Source organism: Cottoperca gobio, chromosome 4 (genome assembly GCF_900634415.1).
Source record: "Cottoperca gobio chromosome 4, fCotGob3.1, whole genome shotgun sequence".
Classification (NCBI taxonomy): domain Eukaryota; kingdom Metazoa; phylum Chordata; class Actinopteri; order Perciformes; family Bovichtidae; genus Cottoperca; species Cottoperca gobio.
Genome location: NC_041358.1, coordinates 11675383 through 11698595, shown reverse-complemented (window position 1 = coordinate 11698595; position 23213 = coordinate 11675383). Strand labels below are relative to the sequence as shown.

General features: G+C 40.0%; 1 protein-coding gene across 4 annotated transcripts in view; it reads left to right on the top strand.

The window, feature by feature from the left end:
• LOC115006765 (discs large homolog 1-like protein) overlaps positions 1 to 23213 on the top strand; it is a 105265-nt gene that overhangs the window by 59765 nt on the left and 22287 nt on the right. For all 4 annotated transcript variants that reach the window (XM_029429234.1, XM_029429233.1, XM_029429236.1 and 1 more), the window contains 7 exons: positions 1377 to 1501; positions 1963 to 2132; positions 2549 to 2685; positions 3471 to 3615; positions 5174 to 5306; positions 7723 to 7879; positions 8712 to 8814. In XM_029429234.1, the coding sequence (XP_029285094.1) occupies positions 1377 to 1501; positions 1963 to 2132; positions 2549 to 2685; positions 3471 to 3615; positions 5174 to 5306; positions 7723 to 7879; positions 8712 to 8814 (970 nt within the window). The remainder of the gene's footprint in view (positions 1 to 1376; positions 1502 to 1962; positions 2133 to 2548; positions 2686 to 3470; positions 3616 to 5173; positions 5307 to 7722; positions 7880 to 8711; positions 8815 to 23213) is intronic.

The following is a 23213-nucleotide window of genomic DNA, read 5'->3' as shown; positions in this document are numbered from 1 at the left end:
TACTCTTTACATAAAAAAGATGATATGATACAGTACTATACTACAAATCTATAATCGGACACAAAGTAACTCAAATTGTCTCAACATTAAAATGTTCTTAAATGTATTTGTTAGCAATGAAAACAGAATAATATTAAATTCCATAATAATATAACACTATGAAAGGAGCCAGTCAGCATAATGGGTATTTATGAACACTTTATGCTACTTCTGTATTTTAACTTTAATAACATTTTGAATTCAGGACTTCAGGGATATTTTTTGATACAGTATTTCTAATTCTCCTTCAGTAAATGACCTGAACTCTTCTTCCTCCACTGCTGAGAAGTTGCTTTCTGATCTTCTTATGTCCACTGATATTAAAGAAATCATGGGAGGAGAAAGAAATCAGTGTTTCACGTTTTGTTTTTTAACTACAAAGCAAAGCAAATCATTTGAATCCAAAGCATAACGAATAAAGATACATTTATAAAGCCAGAAAGATTATAATAGTCGTAAAACCTTCAACAGCTCCAGGTCTATCTTCTCATTTATCTTCCGCCTCTCCTTCATCTCAGCATTCTGCATTTCCTTCTTCCTCCTTCTTCTTCTTCCCTTTCACCCTACTTCTCCGTCCTATCTATTCCTCGTCCATCCTTCCCTTCTTTATTTTCCTAAACCTCGTCCTCCCTCTCTCGTTATACCCTCTTTCTATCGGCCTGAGGCTCTCTCTATTCTTGTGTGACCTGGTTCTGTCTGCTTGACTGGATCTCCTTTAAAGACACTATGGACATACACGCATCACAGGCACAGACATTACACTAGCTTCAAACCCAGTGACAAAGCATGAGAGAGAGAGTGAAACATACACAGAGCAATGGCTGTCGTAAAATACTGTGGTGATCTATTATGTGTAATTTGGTCATAAGCTTCATCTGGAGAGAGTTGTATTACATTTTGTTCGTTCAGATGATAAACTAGTTTTGTAAGAAGTGGAAATTGGGGAGATATTGGATGCAGTTTTGGAGAAAAAAAATGCCATTTAGATAAATATAGTATTTAATAGATGTTTCTTTGTGAGACACTGCAACTGGAAGAATTATTGCAGTATGGTCTGCTTCTTGTATAAACTACTCAGGTTTGTCTATGTGACGTTTCCATTATTATCAATATTTAAAAGCATCTTAAAACATCAGTATTATATATTCATATTTTAAACTATCTGGTCTGGATGGAGAGATGATTTTCATGGCAGGGCAGATACAACAGTCTGACAACAGTGACATTGTCTTTTTCATTGTCATTTATTTATTTATTTGATCAGAAATGCCAACATGTGTGTTCAGTTTGTGTTTCTTTTCCCCTTTAAAACACTCTGTGTTTGTGTACATGTGCAGGGTAACTCAGGTCTGGGGTTCAGTATCGCAGGAGGGACTGATAACCCTCACATCGGGGAAGACCCCTCTATCTTCATCACCAAGATTATACCTGGAGGGGCCGCCGCCCAAAATGGACGACTCAGGTACATACACACACACATTTAATATCATAATTTATTAGTTGATTTATATTTTGTATTATTAATCTGAATCTGTAAGTAACTAAATAAATGTAGTGTAGTGGAGTTAGAAAGTAGCATAACATTGAAATACTCCAACAAAGTAGCCAACAAGTACCTACATATTGCACTTTAGTACAGTACTTGAGTAAAAGTACTCGGTTACATTCCACCACTGAGTATGTACAAAATGCAAGGCAGGAAAAGAGCACACAAGCTCTGTCAACTTCTTTATTTTTTAATACCCTAATTCAACATTAAATAAACAACCAAACAACTTCAAGATGTTGACAACAGCCTGCTCCCACTTTGCTTTCTTTGTAATAGATACATTCCTCCTAACTAGACTTCTCGTTTCAGAGTGAAAGACTAACATTTGTCTTCACTGTAAACTCCTTATGCAAGTCAATCATCTTCCTGTGCAGGGTGAATGACTGTATAGTCCGGGTAAATGAGACAGACGTCAGGGACGTGACCCACAGCGGGGCTGTGGAGGCGCTGAAGGACGCAGGAGGTCTGGTCCGACTATGCATACGACGCAGGAGGAGCCTCTCTGAGAGAGTCCTGGATATCAAGCTGGTCAAAGGACCCAAAGGTGAGAAAATCCCACAAAGGTAAACTGAACATACAGTGGAGTCTGTAAGTAGTAAAACTGTGCTAATCCTATCCCAATACTTACTGCCTGCATGATAAAGAAACAAGGGAAAAAAGTAATTTATTGGTGAGAAAGTATGATGAGGCACTTTCTGATTTCTGCTGAGACGGCAGCACGTTTCAGCAGCAACGATACAGTAATATGATTGAGCACGGGAAATAAAAGAAGCCATAAAAGCTACAAAATATGAAATATGTGAGAGGGTATGGTTTAACTAATTGGATTTTTTTTTATTACCCTATAATTGTACTGTTTCAAATATCTAAATGTCAAAACTGGTCTCGGGGCCAGGGGTGAGAATGTGCAGCAAAGCAAAGTTGCATACAAAAATATAAGCCGTTGATGTTTTCTCTCAGGTTTAGGATTCAGTATAGCAGGTGGACTCGGAAATCAACATGTCCCGGGTGACAATGGTATCTACGTGACGAAGATCATTGAAGGAGGGGCTGCACACAAAGATGGACGACTACAGATAGGGGACAAACTTATGGCTGTAAGAAACACCTGTTTGTTTCCCCTTGTTACCTGACTGCATTTAATATCATGCAAATGTTGAGTCTAGAAAATAGATTGCATTTGTCATCAAAGCAAAGTTTTATAGTTTCACACATCGATACAATTTACTTTCTAATCTACAGAAAATGACTTATTACCCTATAAATTAATGAGTATCCCAAAAAGCACCAAATTATGAATGCCAAGAATTGCTTTTATTGAATTTAAGTATCATAAATATCCTCTACTAACACCAAATATAAAATGATTTCTCCTTAATAAAATCAGGAATGTAATTATTCAACACTTAGATGACTTATTGTCCTTGTCTATCATTTAAATTGAGGACTGAGCAAAAACAATGGTGATGCTCCATTGCCCCAGTTTATTAGATCCTCACATATTACCTACTGGGTATGTTATATTCTAAGAATACATTAGGTGTAATAGAGAAAGACAGCGGACAAGAGTAAATCAAATTGTTACTCTTCTGCTACATCCAAGCCTGTAAAAGGTGATTTAACACAGCAGCAGACCCAGTCGGCATAGAAAATAAATACAACATCATTAAAGCTTCTTCTCCATTAAGTTAACGTGCAGCAATATATTTTAGGATGCATGTGTAGTCCATAAACTCAACCACAGCACTGCATGATGGCGTCTACACTGTATGTTTGTGCTGCAATCTGGTGTGGACATAATGTTGTCTGTGTGTTGTCGTTGTGTCTACGACTGGCTGTGGCTGTACATGGTACTACAGTTTGTGTCCTCATGTGTCTCCAGGTGAACGCCTCCTGTTTGGAGGAGGTGACTCATGAGGATGCGGTGGCTGCCCTGAAGTCCACCCCTGACGTCGTTTACCTCCGTGTGGCCAAACACACCTCCCTTTTTATCAATGACAACTTCCCTCCGCCGGACGTCACTAATTGTAAGTATAGGCGCACCTCTCAGTACAAGACTCGCCTGTAATCATAACATGAGTTTGATGGATCAAGCATTTATAGACTTCACAACATCAGGCACAACTTGCAGTGCAACAGTGCTCTTAGGAATTATAGTACATATCATTGCAGCCAAGAGGCAGAAGCATTTTAGGGCCAGATGGTGTTGAACAATAAAGAACAGCGTGGAACAAAGCTGTAAGTGGAGATGTCTGCTTTGGGTGGGTTTTTAAAAAACACACATCTACTGTTAGGCGTTTTTTTTGCAGAGACTCTCACTAGAACTGAAACAGCACAGTACATTTATATTACCTGACAACCATCATTCGATCAAAGGATGATATCTTGCGCAAAATGTATTCTTTGTTTTTTTGTGCATTCTCCTACGAATGTCCAGCGACACGTATCAATTTTAGCTCGTTACAGTCTTTTCAAAATAAACTTCCATCTTCACAGGAAACAACTTGGTTAGATTTAAGCAAAAAAACGTGGCTTGAGGAAAAGTAACTATCGACGTTACTTAAGTGCGGAATGTACGTGACAAATAAATCAACATTGACCTCTGGTTTCACAAATAGCAGTCTCCTGGGTGGAAGTAGGGTAATTTTGTCAGACTGTGTCGCTCTTTACTTCCTGGTTCACGATTACGTGGATTACAGACAAATTGATTTTGTGGGATATTTACAAATGACAGTGCATTACATTGCATCAAGGAAACGTGTTCAGTAGCTGATAGATATTAAAAAGCACATATTTAATCGTCTCATGTGTTTTCCAAAATGATAATTATACATCATTATACGAGAATTCGTAATTAGCTTGTTGTTCTCAACGTGGATGAGGAGCAGCTCAGTCATATATAGAGCCATACAGATGTATTACTCCACACACATTAAACAGGACATGCTGTACTGGTGGTGGACAGTATAAACATGGCGGTCCTGGAGTTACCTGAAAGACTTTGAATTGAGGATGTTATTGAAGATGCAATGAGATCTTAAACATGAACAAATGAAGAATATAATCCACAAAGAGACCCTGATCATTATGTGCTCATACAGTGTCCAAATACTCCCATTACTACCAATTTAAGTTGGTGTTAAACGTTATATGTTGTGGTTTAAAAAGCATACTGATGGCATCAACCATTCAGCTCTAAATGTGTTGTGTAACGGTCTGATAATCAGACTTTGTAAATGTGGTCCTCTGGATTGCAGCCACTTGTCGCCTCTCCAAATTCAGCATATTATCAAACAACATGTAATTTATCACCGCTCTGAAACTAACACATTACCAAACAGCATATATCACACCACCACCTCCCAACAGATCTGCAGTACGTCGGATTATAAAGAGTACAACAACAGTTTTGAGTGATTGACTTAAGATACAGTATAAACTGGGATTTATTGTGAGATTGAAAAGATTGGATCAGATGAAGATGTTTCTTTCCATACTAAAAATGACATGAAAGTAAACATACCTTTAAAAAGACATCAGTGAAATTATGTTTTATGTATGACATATGTGTGTGTGTTGCTCCAGCGTACTCCCCACATCAAGACAACCATATAAGCCCCTACATGAGCGGCAGCCAGTCTGTAAGCCCCGCCCCGTTGACCACGCCCAGATACTCGCCGTTGCCCAGGGCAATGACCGGAGATGACGACATCCCCAGGTGAGACTTCACACACAATCACCTGCACATCTAGAACACAGATTATTCTCTGGCTGGGACGAGAGATTTCTTTCTGCAAAATCCTCCAAAGATCCAAATGAAACGTGCCGTACAAACCAACATACCCATTGTGTCATTATGTTTTTATTCCACTTATGGTTTCCAAAGATATAACTTTGAAATACAAACAGTACATATAGGGACTTAATGTGTATAAACACTTTGCATATCTAGACATCTATAATGTTTCCATTAAGACTTACTCTTATATGTTGCATTAGAAAATGGCTCAGGTTAGATTATTACGCTATAAATATGAAACACTATAGTTTCACAAAGATGTCATTGTAGTATGGGTTAGGGTTAGGTCAGCAATGGTTAATGCATTTGATAATATTTGAGTTTATCAACTACTGGACATCCAACTCTAATGGAGATTTACATACAACAGCAGCTGTGTGTAAAAAAACCTTTCAGGCGGATTATGGCGATATCACATTATTATTTGTTTAAAAATGTCAATTATTGCAACATTTGTCCAAATCAATATCGATGAATATCGATTCAATCAAATTCTGTAGCTTCTTATTGTCTTTACTATGTAAATCCAGATCTTCTTTGTCTTCTTCTTTCTCCTGTCCTTTATTGTCTCATGTCCCCTCTGAGGTCTTAAGTGACCTTCAAAGAGGTCCACGACACCAGATTAGGAAACAGAGTCCCTAGAGAGCCCAAAATACACTGAGTGATTTCTGTCCCTGTCCGCCCGCCCTGCTGCTGCATGTGTGTCTGTGAATGTGTGTGAGTGTGTGCGTGTTTGACAGTAAAAGGCAGATGGCAGTGGGAATTTTTTCTGGCACGTAAACTCAGGTCACATATGCACACACACACACACACACACACACACACACACACACACACACACACACACACACACGGGTACACTCTCCGTGCTGCTCTACTGTCTTTAATCCATTTTAATGGACGGATTACAGTCTATCACACAACCCTCGTCACTCAACTGGCGTCACCGTGGTTACCAGAATATGACTCATTTTGTCATAACCCTCTGGGCCAATCAGTGCGCTTTGATTATAATAAATCTGATAAGCCTCAGACCGACTGCAGAATGGTCATTTTGACGTTTGCCCCTCTTTTTTCTCTGTGTTTGTATCTCTCTTTCATCTCTTCCTCTTTCACTCTCTGATTAGTTTGTCATGCAAATAGAAGATTATGGGTTTTAATAAGTGTCCGCTGCATGTGCACAATTTTAAAAGCATCTGCTTTCTCTCTAAGTAGGAGATTTCAAGTGAAAGGTGTGATTATTAATTAATTGGTGCTGCAGAACGAGGCATGCACAGATTCAACTTTCACTCTCATGATACTGATGCCAATACTTTAGCTCAGGGTATCTGTTGAAACTGATGGCCTTTGCTCTCTTTTTCCCAAATGTAATATCTGTATACTGCACCACACAGCATGGAACTCATTGGGACCTTTCGCCAGCCCACTGTAATGAATGTAACTGATATTTGAAACACATTATTTGTTTATGATATTAACAAAGTCAGGTCTGGATACTGATCCAGTGGTGCATCCCTGGTTACAACCATTTCAGTCAGAGATGCAAAAGAGGCGTCAAACCCAAATTTCACACATAGACAGTGTTTGGATTATTTATAAATGTGCTGATAACGCACTGATAAAAACTATTTGATTCTTGGAATTTCCTCTGCTATAATCACGATTGTTTTCATCCAAAATGTGAAGTGAGGATGACATGGTGATCCAGTGGTTTCCCCACATTAAGATGAAACTGCTCTCAGTTCTACCTCAAATATGTATTTGCATGTTTTGCCTGTGTTGACTGTGATTTCCCGCATGTGCTCTTGTTAACTCCCACTGTCCAACATTCAAGTTATACTGATTTACTAAAGAATTAAACCATTTATAGGTAGAGCCTGAGTCAGAAGTGTGTGTTTAGGACGGAGTAACTACTTTGGTGGTGCAACAAAACAGAGACAGTGCAATACTGACATCTGCTGGTAATCCCGGTGAATGATCCTAATTTGAAATGCCCTTTCCTCCTACTGAGATGTACCATGTATCATTATGCAATAGGCTTGTATTACAAATAGTATACATTCAGAAACCATAAAAAATACACTACAGTAACTGCTACATCCTGTTTTATCATACACTTTTCCTTGTCGCTGCTTCTTAGACTTAAACAGGTGTTACAACTAAACATCAGAAAAAATAACAGGTGCTATCAAAGTTGTAACTGATGTCAAATGTCATCATACATCAAAATGACTACAAAAGGGATAACATTTCTTTTAAAATTATGATCTAATTTGTGCTAAAACGTTGGATACCATCATTGTTTACTCTAACGCAGTGTTTGTGTTTATTCCAGGGAACCCAGGCGGGTGGTGCTCCAGCGGGGGTCCACAGGTCTCGGTTTTAACATTGTTGGAGGGGAAGATGGAGAGGGAATCTTCATCTCCTTCATTCTCGCCGGAGGTCCAGCTGATCTCTGTGGGGAGCTACGAAAGGGAGACCGCCTCCTGTCGGTATGTCGCTAAAACCGATTACAAACAGTACACGCAGATATATAACACAAGCACTGTCACCGTTAGTAATAACTATAATAACTCAAATCCTGCTGTTATTGGTGTGTCGGTTATTTCGGGTCATCAAGGGAGTCGTCCTGTCGGTTTCTTCTCCTCTGGAACCTCTATGTTCTCTCTACATTAATAATGTCGTGTCACAACTCAGAAAAACTGCTGAAGCTGAATATTTTGAATTGGAAGGCATCTCCGTCACCATTGGTGTATGAATGTGTGTGTATGCATGAATCCGAGTGCTTTGTTAAGGTAGAAAAGGCGCTATGTAAAAAGTCTATTTACTATTCTTTCACAGTTTCTACTGCGTAAAGACACTTGTAGTATATAATTATCTCTGCACATTACCAGTCACAACTATTGGATGATGGGGGATGTGTGTGTGTGTGTGTGTGTGTGTGTGTGTGTGTGTGTGTGTGTGTGTGTGTGTGTGTGTGTGTGTGTGTATGGCTTTAATTTTCTTTAGAAAGGATTCAAACAGGATTTAGCCCTCAGACTGATAATCCCTGCAGAATGACTGTATTATGATGAAAGCACTGACATGGAATGATTTTATGCATTAAACATGCTTTCACAAAGTACACACATACTACACACGCACATGTGAGTTATGGACCCACCAAGATGTACAGTGTTCTTAATGGTGTGTTCATCTCACAGTACATTTATTGCTATTGTTCCAGGGCATGGGCTCTAATTGTGTGTGTGTGTGTGTGTGTGTGTGTGTGTGTGTGTGTGTGTGTGTGTGTGTGTGTGTGTGTGTGTGTTTTTTTATGTGAAGGTGAACGGTGTGGACCTGTCCAGTGCAACACATGAGCAGGCAGCAGCAGCTCTGAAGAACGCAGGACAGACCGTTACCATAGTGGCGCAGTACAGACCTGAGGGTGAGTACTGCAGCCACACACACATTGATGTCATGTACAGATTAATGCATAAGAGAATCTGAAGGGAATTGCTGCTGCACATATGTTTTAAATTATAGGGTAAATTAACACCCCCTGAGAATCCTATCAGTGGTTCAACATTTCACCTCGCTGCAGTGTGTCCAGGTTGTGTTATTATTACTTTTTATTACAGTTCATTTAGCTGTGTTGTAGCTTCCTTCTCTTACTTTCTAAAAGCCATTCCAGACGCCTTGTAGATAAAGTCATTTCCAAAACGTTGTCTTTCAAACTGTTTGGCTTGCTTTTACTCACGCTTGTGGCAACGTTTTTTGGTCGTTAATCAAAAATAAATCATCATCAGAACATATTCAAAACCACATCAAATCAAAAGATGCAAAACTTAAACAAAATGATATGCGTGGGAATTGTAGTACTATAATTTTAACCTCTAGGTGGCAACACTCTTTTGACTCTTTTTACACGATACATCAACAAACCAGATGTTCTTCAAGACCCTGTGACATCACTGTTGGGTGTGGTTACAGTTAAAAATCCACTGAAAGAAATCCCACAAGTAAATATAAGGTGTTTATGTATAAAAAAACAATGCATAGGGCGTGGAAAGAAATAATAAATACAACATAAATGCCATGTTAGATGTGAAGCAGTGATGAAATATCTTGAACAAGCTTTATATTTTTATTGTTATGTTGTGATTTACTCTTCGAGACATTTTTTCATGCTTCTGTATACTGAAGTTCAAGAAATACACAATTTGTGCAACATACACACACACACACACACACACACACACACACACACACACACACACACTGAGAGACAGAGTGAGCACCATCCTGGATGTTTGTCTATTGGGAGTGACTGAGAAGGCTGTAACCTAGGAAACCAGGTTATAACTGCGGATGGGCTCGGCTAATGGGATGCTGTGATGGTGGGGGACCTGAGTATAACACATAGACAAACACACACAGATACACGGCATCAGGTCCCCTGGTCCTCTTCTGCTATCAGCCATGATTTAATCAGTCAGAGGTGTTCCAGGAAGGTGTTGTTATTGGCAAGATCTGCAGAGTATAATACACAAGATCACAGATTCTAACAATAATAATTGTATTTCCATTTAAACAATAGGTCCTTAGATTTTCAATTATAATCTAACATTTTGACAGAAATAAAAAGATAAAACCGTAGCTTTTCTGCTCAATTAAATAACTACAACCTGTTCATGAAAGCTCTTTGCTATTTTAAATTGTAATGTCACCGCTTTGCAATTTAAAATAGAATGTAACGTTATAGACATAGAAAGAAAAGTTCTTTTCGCATACATTTTTTTACATACATCAACTGTTATATTGTGAATATAAACATGTAGCTGAGAAGAACATGTCATGGATGTCCCTTTGCCGCTGATCACTTGACACTTGACATTCTTATATTTTAAACTCTGAGGAAAGCTTAAGTTCACTGGTGTTGTCTCTCGAGCAGGGATTCTCAAAACTAAGCAGTCTGTTGAGTGCACACAGGTGGGTTATGGTGATATGTTGTGTTGGCCTGGTGATCGCTTGTACCTGGCTGCTCCTTTGGCAGGGATACCAGCCACAACATCAGTGCATTTCACAGGAGTCTACTGTAGTGTGAAGTCGGATCAGCACCATGGACAGCGCCCTTAGATCTTAAAAGGTCTTAAAATAATGTTTAACCTGAAACCTTTTGAGTATATGACCAACTGAAGTCACATCAGGCATCCTTTTTTGAAGTCAACATGATTTATAAATGTGTTGTTGATTAATTATTGAAAGGGGAAATATCAGAAATGCTTTTTTTCGTCTCGGCTAGCTGGAGGGCCTGTATGCGTTTGATTGACAGCTGACCGCTGGAAAACAAGAGACAAAGTAAACTTGCGCCATACTCTACATGTCACGGGTAGACAGCTTATTGTTAATCACTTTGAAGAGTAATGAACAAATCAGCATGTGACCGGACTTTATATGCTGTTGAATGTGCTGCAGCTGAGCAGCTGATTAGCTATCGAGCCTCTAAACATTTGCGGTGCACTTTTCCCCCGTTGTTTTGGTGCAACAAGGTGAAGGACAAGATATTTTCATGTTTGTAAATGAGATAAGAAGGAGATTTTAGCAGGAAAGCTAATCTGCCTCATGAATGAACGATAACATAACTTTATGCACAGATTTGATTGGTTGTATGGAAACAATGTCTCCGTATACGTAGACAGAAAACTAACTGTATTCCGACAAATGAATGCAAAAGTAGGAGGTGTCATCATGAACCCATAAAATATAAATGGGATTTTTGTCTCAAAGGAGAACACAGGACAAACATTTTTGGATTTTCCTCACAGGGGTCACCCGTTAGTTAGCTTTGATTCACAGCAGGTACAAATGATTCCAAATGTGAAATGAAGACGCAGCGGAAAAATGTGTCAAAAGAGTGTAAACCATGTCTCTGCTATCAAAAATCAAATCAAATTTATTTGTATAGCCCAATATCACAAATTATACATTTGTCTCAGTGTGCTTTACAGACTATACAGCACACGACACCCTCTTAGACCCTCGCATCGCACAAGGAAAAACTTTCTAAAAGAAACCCCATAATTAAAGGGGGAAAAATGGAAAAAACCTCAGGGAGAGCAACTGAGGGGGGATCCCTCTCCCAGGACGGACAGACGTGCAATAGATGTGTGTACAGGATAAACAACATAGTACAAATACAACATTAGAAAAGGAGAAAGTTTGGATGAATCCAGGAAAATGTCAATAAGGCTTCCCGGTGTCCAGCAGGACCAGGGCAGCAGGCGCAGCCACGATTCCTGATCCTGACGTAAACTTTATCAGTGGTAACCTGCCACATGAGACAGAGGATAAAGAGGGAGAAGAAGAGAGAGGGAGGGGAGGAGAGAGGAAGAGAAGGAGGAGAGCAGGGAGGTGTCCCCCGGCAGTCTAAGCCTATAGCAGCATAACTAGGTCCAAGGCAAACCTGAGCCAGCCCTAACTATAAGCTTTATCAGAAAGGAAAGTCGTTAGCCTACTCTTAAATGTGGAGAGGATGTCTGCCTCCCGAACACAAACTGGAAGCTGGTTCCACTGGAGAGGAGCTTGATAGCTGAAGGCTCTGGCTCCCATTGTACTCTTAGAGACTCTAGGAACCACAAGTAACCCTGCAGTCTGGGAGTGCAATGCTCTAGTTGGTTTATAAGGTACTATGAGATCTTTAAGATATGCTGGAGCCTGACCATTAATTGCTTTGTAAGTCAGGAGAAGGATTTTGAATTATATTCTGTATTTTACCGGGAGCCAGTGCAGAGCAGCTAATACAGGAATAATATGATCCCGTTTCCTTGTTCTTGTCAATACACATGCCTCTGTATTTTGGATCAACTGAAGAGTCTTAAGCAACTTTTTGGGACAACCTGATAACAATGAGTTGCAGTAATCCAGCCTTGAAGTAACAAATGCATGGACTAGTTTTTCTGCATCATTTTGAGACAGGATGCGTCTTATTTTTGCAATGTTACGTAGATGAAAGAAGGCAGTCCTTGAGATTTGTTTTATGTGGGAGTTAAAAGACAGATGATGCCAAGATTCCTTATGGTGGTGCTGGAGGCCAAATTAATGCCATCCAGAGCTTCTATAATATTAGAAAATGTGTTTCAGAGGCGTTTAGGGCCAAGTATAATAACTTCAGTTTTGTCTGTGTTTAACATCAAAAAGTTGCTAGACATCCAAGTTTTTATGTCCTTAAGGCATGCTTCAAGTTTAGCTAATTGATTGGTTTCATCTGGTTTAATTGATAGATATAATTGGGTATCATCCGCATAACAATGAAAGTTTATAGAGTGGTTCCTTATAATATTACCCAAAGGAAGCATATATAAGGTGAATAGAATCGGTCCAAGTACAGAACCCTGCGGAACTCAAAGACTGACTTTGGCTGTCATGGAGAATTTATCGTTAAGACATACAAATTGAGATCGCTCAGATAAATAGGACTTGAACCAGCTTAGTGCGGTTCCTTTGATTCCAACACAATGTTCCAGTCTCTGTAGTAGAATGTCATGATCAACAGTGTCGAAAGCAGCACTGAGGTCTAACAAGACAAGAACAGAGTCCTTTGTCTGATGCCAATAGAAGGTCATTGGTAACTTTCACCAGTGCCGTCTCTGTGCTTTGATGAACTCTAAATCCAGATTGAAAAACCTCAAATAAACTATTATTATGTAAAAAATCACACAACTGTTTCGCGACTGCTTTCTTAAGGATTTTAGCGAGAAAGGGAAGGTTAGATATTGGTCTATAGTTGGCTAAAACCTCTGGATCAAGTCTAGGCTTTTTAAGAAGTGGTTTTATTACAGCTACTTTAAAGGATTGTGGTACTTAGCCAGATAATAAAGACAGGTTGATCATATTTAATAACGAGGTGTTAATTAAGGGTAAAACTTCTTTAAACAGTTTAGTTGGAATCGGGCTCTAAAAGATAAGTTGATGGCTTAGACAATGAGATTGTTGAAGTTAGTTGGTTAAGGTTGATTGGAGTAAAACAGTCTAGATATATTTCAGGAGTAACTAGATGTTTTTAAAATTCCGGAGGTTGAAGTTAAGTCGTTACCAATTGAGGGCAGGAGGAGATTAATTTTGTCTCTAATAATTATAATTTTATCGTTAAAGAAGCTCATGAAGTCGTCACTACTGAGAGATATAGGAATAGAAGGCTCTGTAGAGCTGTGGCTCTCTGTCAGCCTGGCTACAGTGCTGAAAAGAAACCTGGGGTTGTTCTTATTTCCTTCTATTAAGGAAGAGTAATAAGCTGCTCTGGCATTACGGAGAGCCTTCTTATCCGTTTTAAGATGATCTAACCAGACTAAACGGTCAATGGTCAATGCTATGGTTCTATATGTTCAGTATTTTCCAAACATTTCTGTCAGAAGTAACATTTTAAGTTAAGTTATTAAGTATTGTATTGGTAAAGCGAGGATTGTTTTGTACATACTGAACAAATGGATGATTAGCAGAGAAGTGCACTCAGCTACTGAAATTCATTTGAAATGTTTCTACTTTATTGCCACAACTCTGGATCACCATTAAAAGCCTCCACGAAGGGGCAAACTTTTCAAAGACTACTTTTTACTTAAACTCAAGATTCTGGGATTTCTTTTTTAAAAACCAACGCATTTCTTTTAATATCCTGTGTGAACAATGGTCCGATAGTCTGTTGGTTTGGCTCGGTCCAGCTCTGTTTTGGCATAGTTTGGTGTTTTATTGGGAATCTTACAGTGACAACAGACAGTAGGTATCAGAGGTGGTCCAGCTGGCCTCTGTGCTGTAGCCTGGTTTTAAAGTTCAAGGTTTTTCCTGCTTAATATTTAAGAAACTATGTAATTTGATGATTTTGCTCACATGCTGGCCCTCAAAAGGGATAGGTTTATCTAATATTGTGTGTGTGTGTGTGTGTGTGTGTGTGTGTGTGTGTGTGTGTGTGTGTGTGTGTGCGTGTGTGTGTTTGTGTGTGTTTGTGAGTGTCTGTGTCTGTGTGTCTGTGTCGTGACTCTCATTAGTGACTGTTGAAATAACTCTGTATCAAACCTTCTGTCCACGCTGGGCTTTGGTCAGCACTATGAGTGTGTGTGCGTGTGTGTGTGTGTGTCCATCTGAGGTCCATGTGTGTCCCGTCCCCGTGGCGATAGCATGCGGTGACCAGCAGTGCTCCCTCTGTTTCACACACACACTTCCTGCCAATGAGAGAGGAACTCATAATGACCTCCACCAGGAGAGGAAAAGTGTCTCTCTCACCGTGTGTGTGCAGGTCTCCTCCTGTTATCTATATTAAATATGGTACCCGCTGTACCCAAACACAACACAGCTCTGTGTGTGTGTGTGTGTGTGTGTGTGTGTGTGTGTGTGTGTGTGTGTGTGTGTGTGTGTGTGTGTGTGTGTGTTTGTGGGTGTCTGTGCTAACTTGGGCAGAAACGCGGTTGATTTAAGCTGATGCAGCGGATATAGATCTGTGTTTTATTTGCAGTACAGCAGATGGAGAGTGTTTGTCTGTGAAAAGTCTTCATGCTGCATTAGTTCTGCCGATGTCCTCCATCACGTTTCAGACTATTTAAAGCCAATTTTATTTATCAGACCTGTGGTTCCAAAATGTGTTTGTCCCAAAAAATGCATATGCATTAGGCCAGACTGTGCTGTTTGACTGGATTTTCTCCCAAAATCTCCATCTGTGGGAATATTTTGTAAGATATTATTTGGTACAGAATAAACTTTACTTGAAGTGCATTGAGGTGTAGAAACAAGATAATGTTCTGCACACTTGCTCTCAAACTAGAATGTGAAGATCACATTGTTTGTAACTTTACCCTTAAGATTAAAATAATATTAATAATGATAATATCATTTATTTAACAATTTTCAATTTTCGTGCACAAAGTTCTTTACGGAGGAAAATAATACAACACATGCCAGGACAAGAAAACTAATTTAGCATTCTTCCAAAAAAAATCAAAATCAAAATCAATGCAGCAAAAAGGCTTGAAATGTCGATGCTAAATGATTGGATAATACTCTTTACCTTCGTTGGTTAACAGTATTATTGTAAGACAATCAGAGGCAGACTAGGGTGAGTCATGCCTTCACTATCCTAGGAATAACAGAGGTGTGGTAAACTCACTTCTTTCTAACTGAACACCCTGAAATGTATTTCTTTTTTAAACGTGTTGTCTACAGCCCCAACCGAAGCTAACTCAAGTGACATCACCAATGTATAAGATTTAGGGCAGCTCCCCCTGGAGCCTCAAAAGATTTATACAATTTATTTCACATATGCAGTAGTAGTCCCCAGCACCTGCGAACAGACTTTGCTATGTCAAATTGGTAGAGTTCCCCTTTAAAGCGAGACTATGTAACTTTTTCTGCTGCAAGGTCCAATTACAGGATAACGTTCCCAACATCCTCGAGCCTGTTGCTTTAAAGACATCATCATTAGGTGACCTGACAGCTAAAATGTGTAAAAAGGTAGTAGAGAAGAGAAGATAATGAAATGTCAGTTGCACAGCAATATCTATCTAAAGTTAGCTAACGTTAGCCACCTTAAGCTTCTGGTTATAGCAGACCCAGTGACGCTGTAGCAAAAATTACACCTGTGCTTAATTAATACTCTCAGAGGTTTTGCAGCTAATGACAATTTTCTACATTTACATTTGTAAAAGGAAGATTGTGTTATTTCTTCTTTCAAAAGTTACACAGTGTCACTTTACCAACACAGTTTTCTTACAACATAGAACCCTATACAAATGAAGAAAGTTAAACGTACAGTATAATAAAGAATAAAGCATGACAATGGTATGTTGAAATGAAATGATTAAAACCACTATTCATTTCTCACCACACAGTCAATCCTAAATAAATGGGTTTGCCTTGTAGCTTACGTTTTGTTACTTCAATTCCCAGTTCAAGTACCAGTACAGCAAACCAGAAACAAGTCTGGATGTTCATAAAACAAAAAAACTAAAATGTCGCAGTATTGACCTTTTCAAAACATGATCTCCTCCCGTGCCATAAGTTTCCCGATGTGGGACTGGTAATGCCTGCAGGTTGACAGCAGTATTAGTCACCAGGATTACACACAACCGTCACAGACACACACTGTCACACACATACTGTACACATACACATGACACACACAGAGGCAGTGTCTGTCAGCAGTAATACTGAGGTGATGCAGAAAGGATTATGTTCACTTCTGTCAGCCTGCTTATTACACTTTGTGTGTGTGTGTGTGTGTGTGTGTGTGTGTGTGTGTGTGTGTGTGTCGTGCACCAGTTGTTAAGTCGAAGATTAACAGCAGCTCCATCTCTTAGCTTTCAGACACAAAGTTGTGGGAATAGTGTCTGCTGAATACATACAGAAGGCTGCTTTCTTTTCTTTCCCTACTTCACATTACCTCTCTGTTCTCTCTCTGTTCTCTCTCTTTTGCTCAGTTTCCTTATTTTCCACCTGTCCGCACCTCCTCTCCTCCCCTGTGTTACTGGTGTCTGTGGTAATGGTCTGACTCACCACTCACACAGTGTGATTTGGGGGACTGGAGGCGTCACTTCTAACGGGGAAGGTGACTGATATGAGATTTGCAGTGTGCCACCGCATCACTGTCATGCTGAGGCTTTTATTAGCTGCCAGAGATGAAACACATCTTTCAGTTTTGACATTTAAATTTCAGTACATTAATATAAGACATTCATTTTTGTATTCCTTTTTAAATGTTCTCTTTTTTTCTGGTCTTTTTTCCTCTCCTCTGCAATCAATACCAATATAGATTACTGCACTATATCGTATCAATTATAGATGAGCCTCCTCCAGCAATGCTATTTTTAGAGCCAGAGCTTCATATCGATTCTGGTACACTTTAACAACGGACTACCATGTGAAGGATTCAACTGATCAGACGTAGGCGGTATATGAGTACAAATGCCTTGAAGGATTATTCTCAAGAGGATTTTAATGACTTGCATCATGCTCCATTAATATGTACATGTCCAAATGATTAAAATCTAAGTATAGCCCGCATAATCTTAGAAATGTAGATAATGAAACTTAATTTATCTCCTTGGAGGAATTAGTGTTTTTGGAGCAGCAACAGTTAAAGGAAAGTTTCAAAGTTAGCATTACTCAAATAAAACACATTGCTTGTATCCTTGAGACCTGACAACTGTTTCCTTCGCTCATTAAACATCTGCAAACCTGATGCTTTGAATATTTCTAATCGTTTACAACCATGGTCGCCAGCTTGTAGTCTTCTTCTTCCCTTCCTTTATCGACACATTGCTACGCTTCTCTGCTAGGTACCACCACCTACTGTCCATTAGAGGAATAGCATGAAATCAGCCGCAGGTATCATGTGCAAAGATTGTGAAATCATTGCTCCATAGTGCTACTAGTTGTCAAAAACGCCACAGACTGCATTTAAATCTAAAATAAGCAATACAAAGTTAAAATGTTAAAGTAATAGTGACATATAATTGGACATAAAAGCCGTGCTCCTTGCTGCACGAAAGTAAATAAGAGGAAATAGTGTGGCTTATCTGCAGTATATGCATGTTACTACATATAATGCTCTGATTCAATATTAGAAAGGGAAATAACGGTGCAATGCACACAACCGTAAAGATGGAAATTGTCTGTCCCCAGTGGTCGGATAGCACTGAAGCTGCAAAATGCAGAAAAGGTCTCTACCAGCTGCTGAATGGAGGAACAATGCTCCTCTAGGGAGAGGAGAGGAGAGGAGGTAGAGGTAAATGAAGGAAAGAGGGAATAAGAGCCCCAGAGTCATTAGTCTCTGTCACCACCCCTCCCCCACCTCTTCCTCTCTCCTCTTCCTCCTCCTCGTCTCGCTGATCTGTCTCTCTCTCCATTATGTCTTGTTTTCTCCCTCCATCTCTCTCTCTGTCTCTCTATCCGTATATGTGTCTCTCTCTTGCCCCTTAATCTGATAACGCTGCTTTGAGGTGATGTGTGTTGACCGAGGCAGTTAGATGTTGATCACGTGAAACTTCATGTGTAGTGATTCAGATGCGTGTTACTGTATCTTGGGAAGCTTGATGTCCAGAGATAAAGGCAGAGATAGAAGTGTGTGTTTGTTTGATGGAACTATGGAAGCTTCACCCGCTGATTTGGCCTCGATACAAAAGTAATTTTTCATATAGGTTTCTTATACGTGAAATCCTGGAAAAGAGAAAACCAGATATCAAACAGAGGAAAACAGTCAGAAAGTGGAGATGGAGAGAGAATGAGACAGATGGAGACAGACAGACATAAATCATGCAGAGCAGAAAGAGGGTTTTTTTGCTGTTTCCATATGAAATGAATGGAAAATACATTTAAGGAATATGAATTGAGCTTTTAATTAAGTTTCCAAAAATCATTTGCTTGGGCAAGCTTTACCTTGTGTGTGTGGCATGCAGACCGATTCCCTGGGCCAAAGTAGGGCAGGAGAGCCTGGCATCGACTCAGCTTCCTGCATGAGTGACCTGAGGAAACAGTGTGTGTGTCTGTTGGTGTGTGTGTGTGTGTGTGTGTGTGTGTGTGTGTGTGTGTGTGTGTGTGTGTGTGTGTGCGTGTGTGTGCGTGTGTGTGTGTGTGTGTGTGTGTGTGTGTGTGTGTGTGTGTGTGCGTGTGTGTGTGTGTGTGTGTGTGTGTGTGTGTCTCCGCCCTACAGCAAGCTGCTGTCAAAGAGGGGGAGGAGCAAACAAACGCACCAGCGAACGAGAGATAGAGAAAGAGAGGAGCGTGGTAGAGAGAGAGTTAGCATCTGTTGTTTCTGTGGCAGCTGAGCAATATTGGACTGATTTTACACACACACACACACACACTTACACACGCCCTCTGTGTGCCACACTCTACTGCATACCTACACACACTTATTTTTACACACATCTTTCTGCCCTGACTCGCTCACATGCTGGATCTAATGTGGAGCTGGCGTTAGATCTTTTCCATCATCTCTCTTTCACACATACATCTGCTCCCTCGCTCTTTCTCTGTTTATTTTGTTCATCTCATTCACATCCTGGGACTCAAAGCAACAAAAGCCCACTCTCACACACACAGACACTTATCCGAAAGCCACCGTACCGGCATCATATCGTGCAGACGTTGTTGAGCCTGCCTTTCTGCCAGCAGCATGTGAGTACAGCTGAGCGGGAGTTGGGAGAGACAGACCTGAACTGATTGACTTGTTAACGTCCTGCCACTGTTTCTGGATAACATTTTAACACTGCCTTTAGTCGAGGGGGTGTTTTGGAGAATTGTTCAATAATATTTGATGGAAAAAGATGATCTGGTGACACTCTGAGGACAAGTGATGCTGCATTAACATGTTGGCTCCTACGCTGTCTTTGGTCGATTGACTCTGATAGTGTAAGAAATGATCAGTGATGTGGACACATTGGTGGTTTAGTATCAACAGTTGTTCTCTTGCTGTGGTACCTCTGCTGTTTAGCTGGGTTTGGTTTTTAAGACTTTAAGATGATCGGAGCTGCAGCCATGGCAGCACCGGCTTTGTCTTCCTATTCAGGACTCAGTAACACTAATATCTTAACAGTCTTTGTTTTCACAAAGAGGAGCAACAGCTCTCTGGAGCTCTACTGTATCTATTTGTTCAACGTTGGCTCTCATGGACAAACTTTTGCTTTATTCTTTGTGTATCGGATGGGATTTTTCTGCAATACACCTAGACTCAACCTCAGGTCATTAATCTGTTTCCTCTCCTTCTCTTAATTCTGTCTCATTGTCCCCCCCCCCCCCCCCCTCTCTCCCTTCCTCTTAATCGTATAATGCTGCATTGAGGGGATGTGTGTTGACAGAGACTGTTGGATGCTGATGATGTTGTTGTTAAAAGTTCATATCCTGGTGGTGTTGATGTGTGTGGTTTGTCCAGCGAGACAAACAGAGATAGAAGTTTCAATCCATCCATTTGTATTGGATTAGAGCTGAGATGGAAAAATGCCAGACTGAGGTCATCAATGAAAAAATATTTAAGGTTAAAGCAATAAATGAAATCCTCGGCAAAAGCAAAACATTTTGATCATTCGATTGGAGGCAGTGGTGCATTGTGATTATTTTCATGCTGTCTGCGTATAACCTATAGCATTGGATGAGACGCATGCAGGTGAATCTCCTTGTCAACAAACAATAAACCATTTGAAAGTTATTTTTCAGAACATCAATGTATTTAAATGAGCACAAGAGATCATGCTACTCTGAGTATTTCAGTGATGTTATATGAGTGTAGCTCCGAGCCATTTTAGTGCAATTTAGTTGTTTGGGTGTTTGAGTGTCAATGTGTCAGCTTAATGAACGCTTTGCGGGAAATCAGAGCTGAGATCTGGGAGTTGTAGGCTGCTTTTTGACTGTGCTCAGAAGCTGAGCGTGTATGCAGAGAGGTAAACAAGGAAATCAAAACAGAAGTAGGGAGAAAAACAGGAAAAGTCAGGAGATACTGCAGGTTCCAGATCTGTGTGTATGTTTGTGTGTGTGTGCGAGTGCGAGTGCTGTGACTGTGTGTACGTTGAGTATGATTGAATTACTCAGGGATAATTAGATTCTGTAGTCCACAGTAATGGTACACACACACACACACACACACACACACACACACACACACACACACACATATACACACACACACACACACACAGACAGACAGGGACATCCTTCAGAAGGGCTTTTGCAGGCTTATTGCCAGCGGCGTTGTCATCCGTGTGTTAGTTCAGTGGTTTCTGGGAAGCTGTGTGTTGTTAAGGATCCGTAAGGATTTATTACACACTTATCTGCTGTTAGTTTAGCCGCTCTGAATAAAAATTATCACAATTTACTGACATTTTGAGACAGCAACCTGCTGTTTAAAAGTATATATTTTTTACTTTTTATGCTGGAAGAATACAAACATCCTACAACTCCATGAGTGCAGGTTTGAAAACATGTTATTTTATTTGTTTTTCCACTTTGTGCATTTTCATAAATAATGTACATTTATAATTAAAGAGGCACAATGACATTTTTATGACCACTAGAAAAGAAATGGCTCTGAAACTAAAGTGTTTTTTTGCAGCATGTAGCAGTAGGATACTGAAGCTCAGGGCTGTTTGCTGAGTGTGTGAGCAAATCATTGCACTTTGCATTGATTGGCCAACTGGTTGCTCTCTCACAATTTACTACTTGTCATTCAAGTGAGATGGGAATACAGTTGTTCCTCACTATCAAAACTGAAAGTGCTGTTCGAAGATTTATTGTTATATTTATACAAAACATCAGCAAATACATTTGGGAAATTTAATTTGCACAGGTTTGAGGAAGAACAATGTATTCACATGTTTAGGTTGCAGTATTACACTTGTTTCTGTTTGTTTTGGTTCCAGCTTTGTGTGTTTCCAGAAGCTTCCAGCCAATGAGCAAATATGAACTAACTAACTAAAAGCTCCTGCACCAATGATGCAATGTCACACCAATGTGTCTTTCTCACAACGAAACGCACTTTTAAATCTTTGTCATTCTTGTGATTAAACCATATGTTTGACAGAAACTGAAACCCAATTTCAGTTGCATGATAGACTTATGAAACTAAACGTTTCCCTAGTTAAGACCGGTCGAGACTAATAGATGCTGATAGCCTTGTTCCAGACCTATGCCCACATCTCAGATTTGTTCAGCAATTCAAACATGTCTGGTGTTGTGGCCATCGACGGCTGTTCCTGCCTGTTATGACCTAATTAGTGTTGTGTGTGTGTGGCTTTTGTTCTTTGGGTGCTTTCCATAATGCTAACGTGTTTCCTCACTTCCCTCACTTGCGTCCTTTCCTTGGACAGAGGAGCCAAAGCTGCCAAATGAGAAATCATTGGTCCCATATTGTCAGTCTTAAGTGACATCTGTTATTTATGACGTTCTGCACAGCTGTGTATCACAGTGGAGGTGTGGTATTTATACGTCACGCCACTTGATAAAAGACATCCGCTTAAGATACGCCTGTGTTTCCTCGCCCTAAGCTCCTCGCATCCTCACTCCTCGCCTTCTCAAGCTGCGAGTGATTGGAAGATCCTCCATGATGGAGGAGGTGGAACAATCTCCGGGTCCCGGTAGGAGAGAGGACGCGAGGAAGCATAAGTTAGCATAATGAAAAGCACCTTGTTGTTTCAGGATGCTCACAATCAACTAGCTCCTCCTATCCACTCAGTGACAACTGATTAATCTGCAAAAGGCCACACGCCCTTGCTCAGCCTACAACTAGTTATTTCCATGGACATCGCAAGATGTATTTATCTCCATAAATGATTTCTGATATCTGCATTTAGGAATTAGAAAACATTCTGCATGAAGAGATTTGGAAACACAGATTTTGACAAGTGATGTCTCTGTCTCAGACTGACTGTGTGCGTGTGTGTCTTTATGATGATATTGACATGGACCGGGTATGATGTAACAGGAGTTAATATTCAGATCAAACAGACTGTTAGATTATGGCTGTAGAGAATCTGTTGACAGCGCTGTGCTTGCGTTTGCATGACAATTAATGTGTGTGTGTGTGTGTGTGTGTGTGTCCGTCTGTAATATGTGTGTGTGTTCGTAGCTAGACGCACAACAGTGAGAAAATCCCTTCTGCACTTGAACACAAACTTCTTGCAATTTTCATCACATCTCAAAATGCATCTTGTACTTGTTGTGCCGCAGCCATTTGTAGGAAATGTGGTTAACACAGTGTGTAAACCCTCCACCACCCCTTAAAGCTGTGTTTGTTCATGCCTCTGATCTTCTCTTTGATCTACAAACTGTAATGTGCTTTCTGAACTACTGAGCAAAGGTGACTGAAGCGTTAAA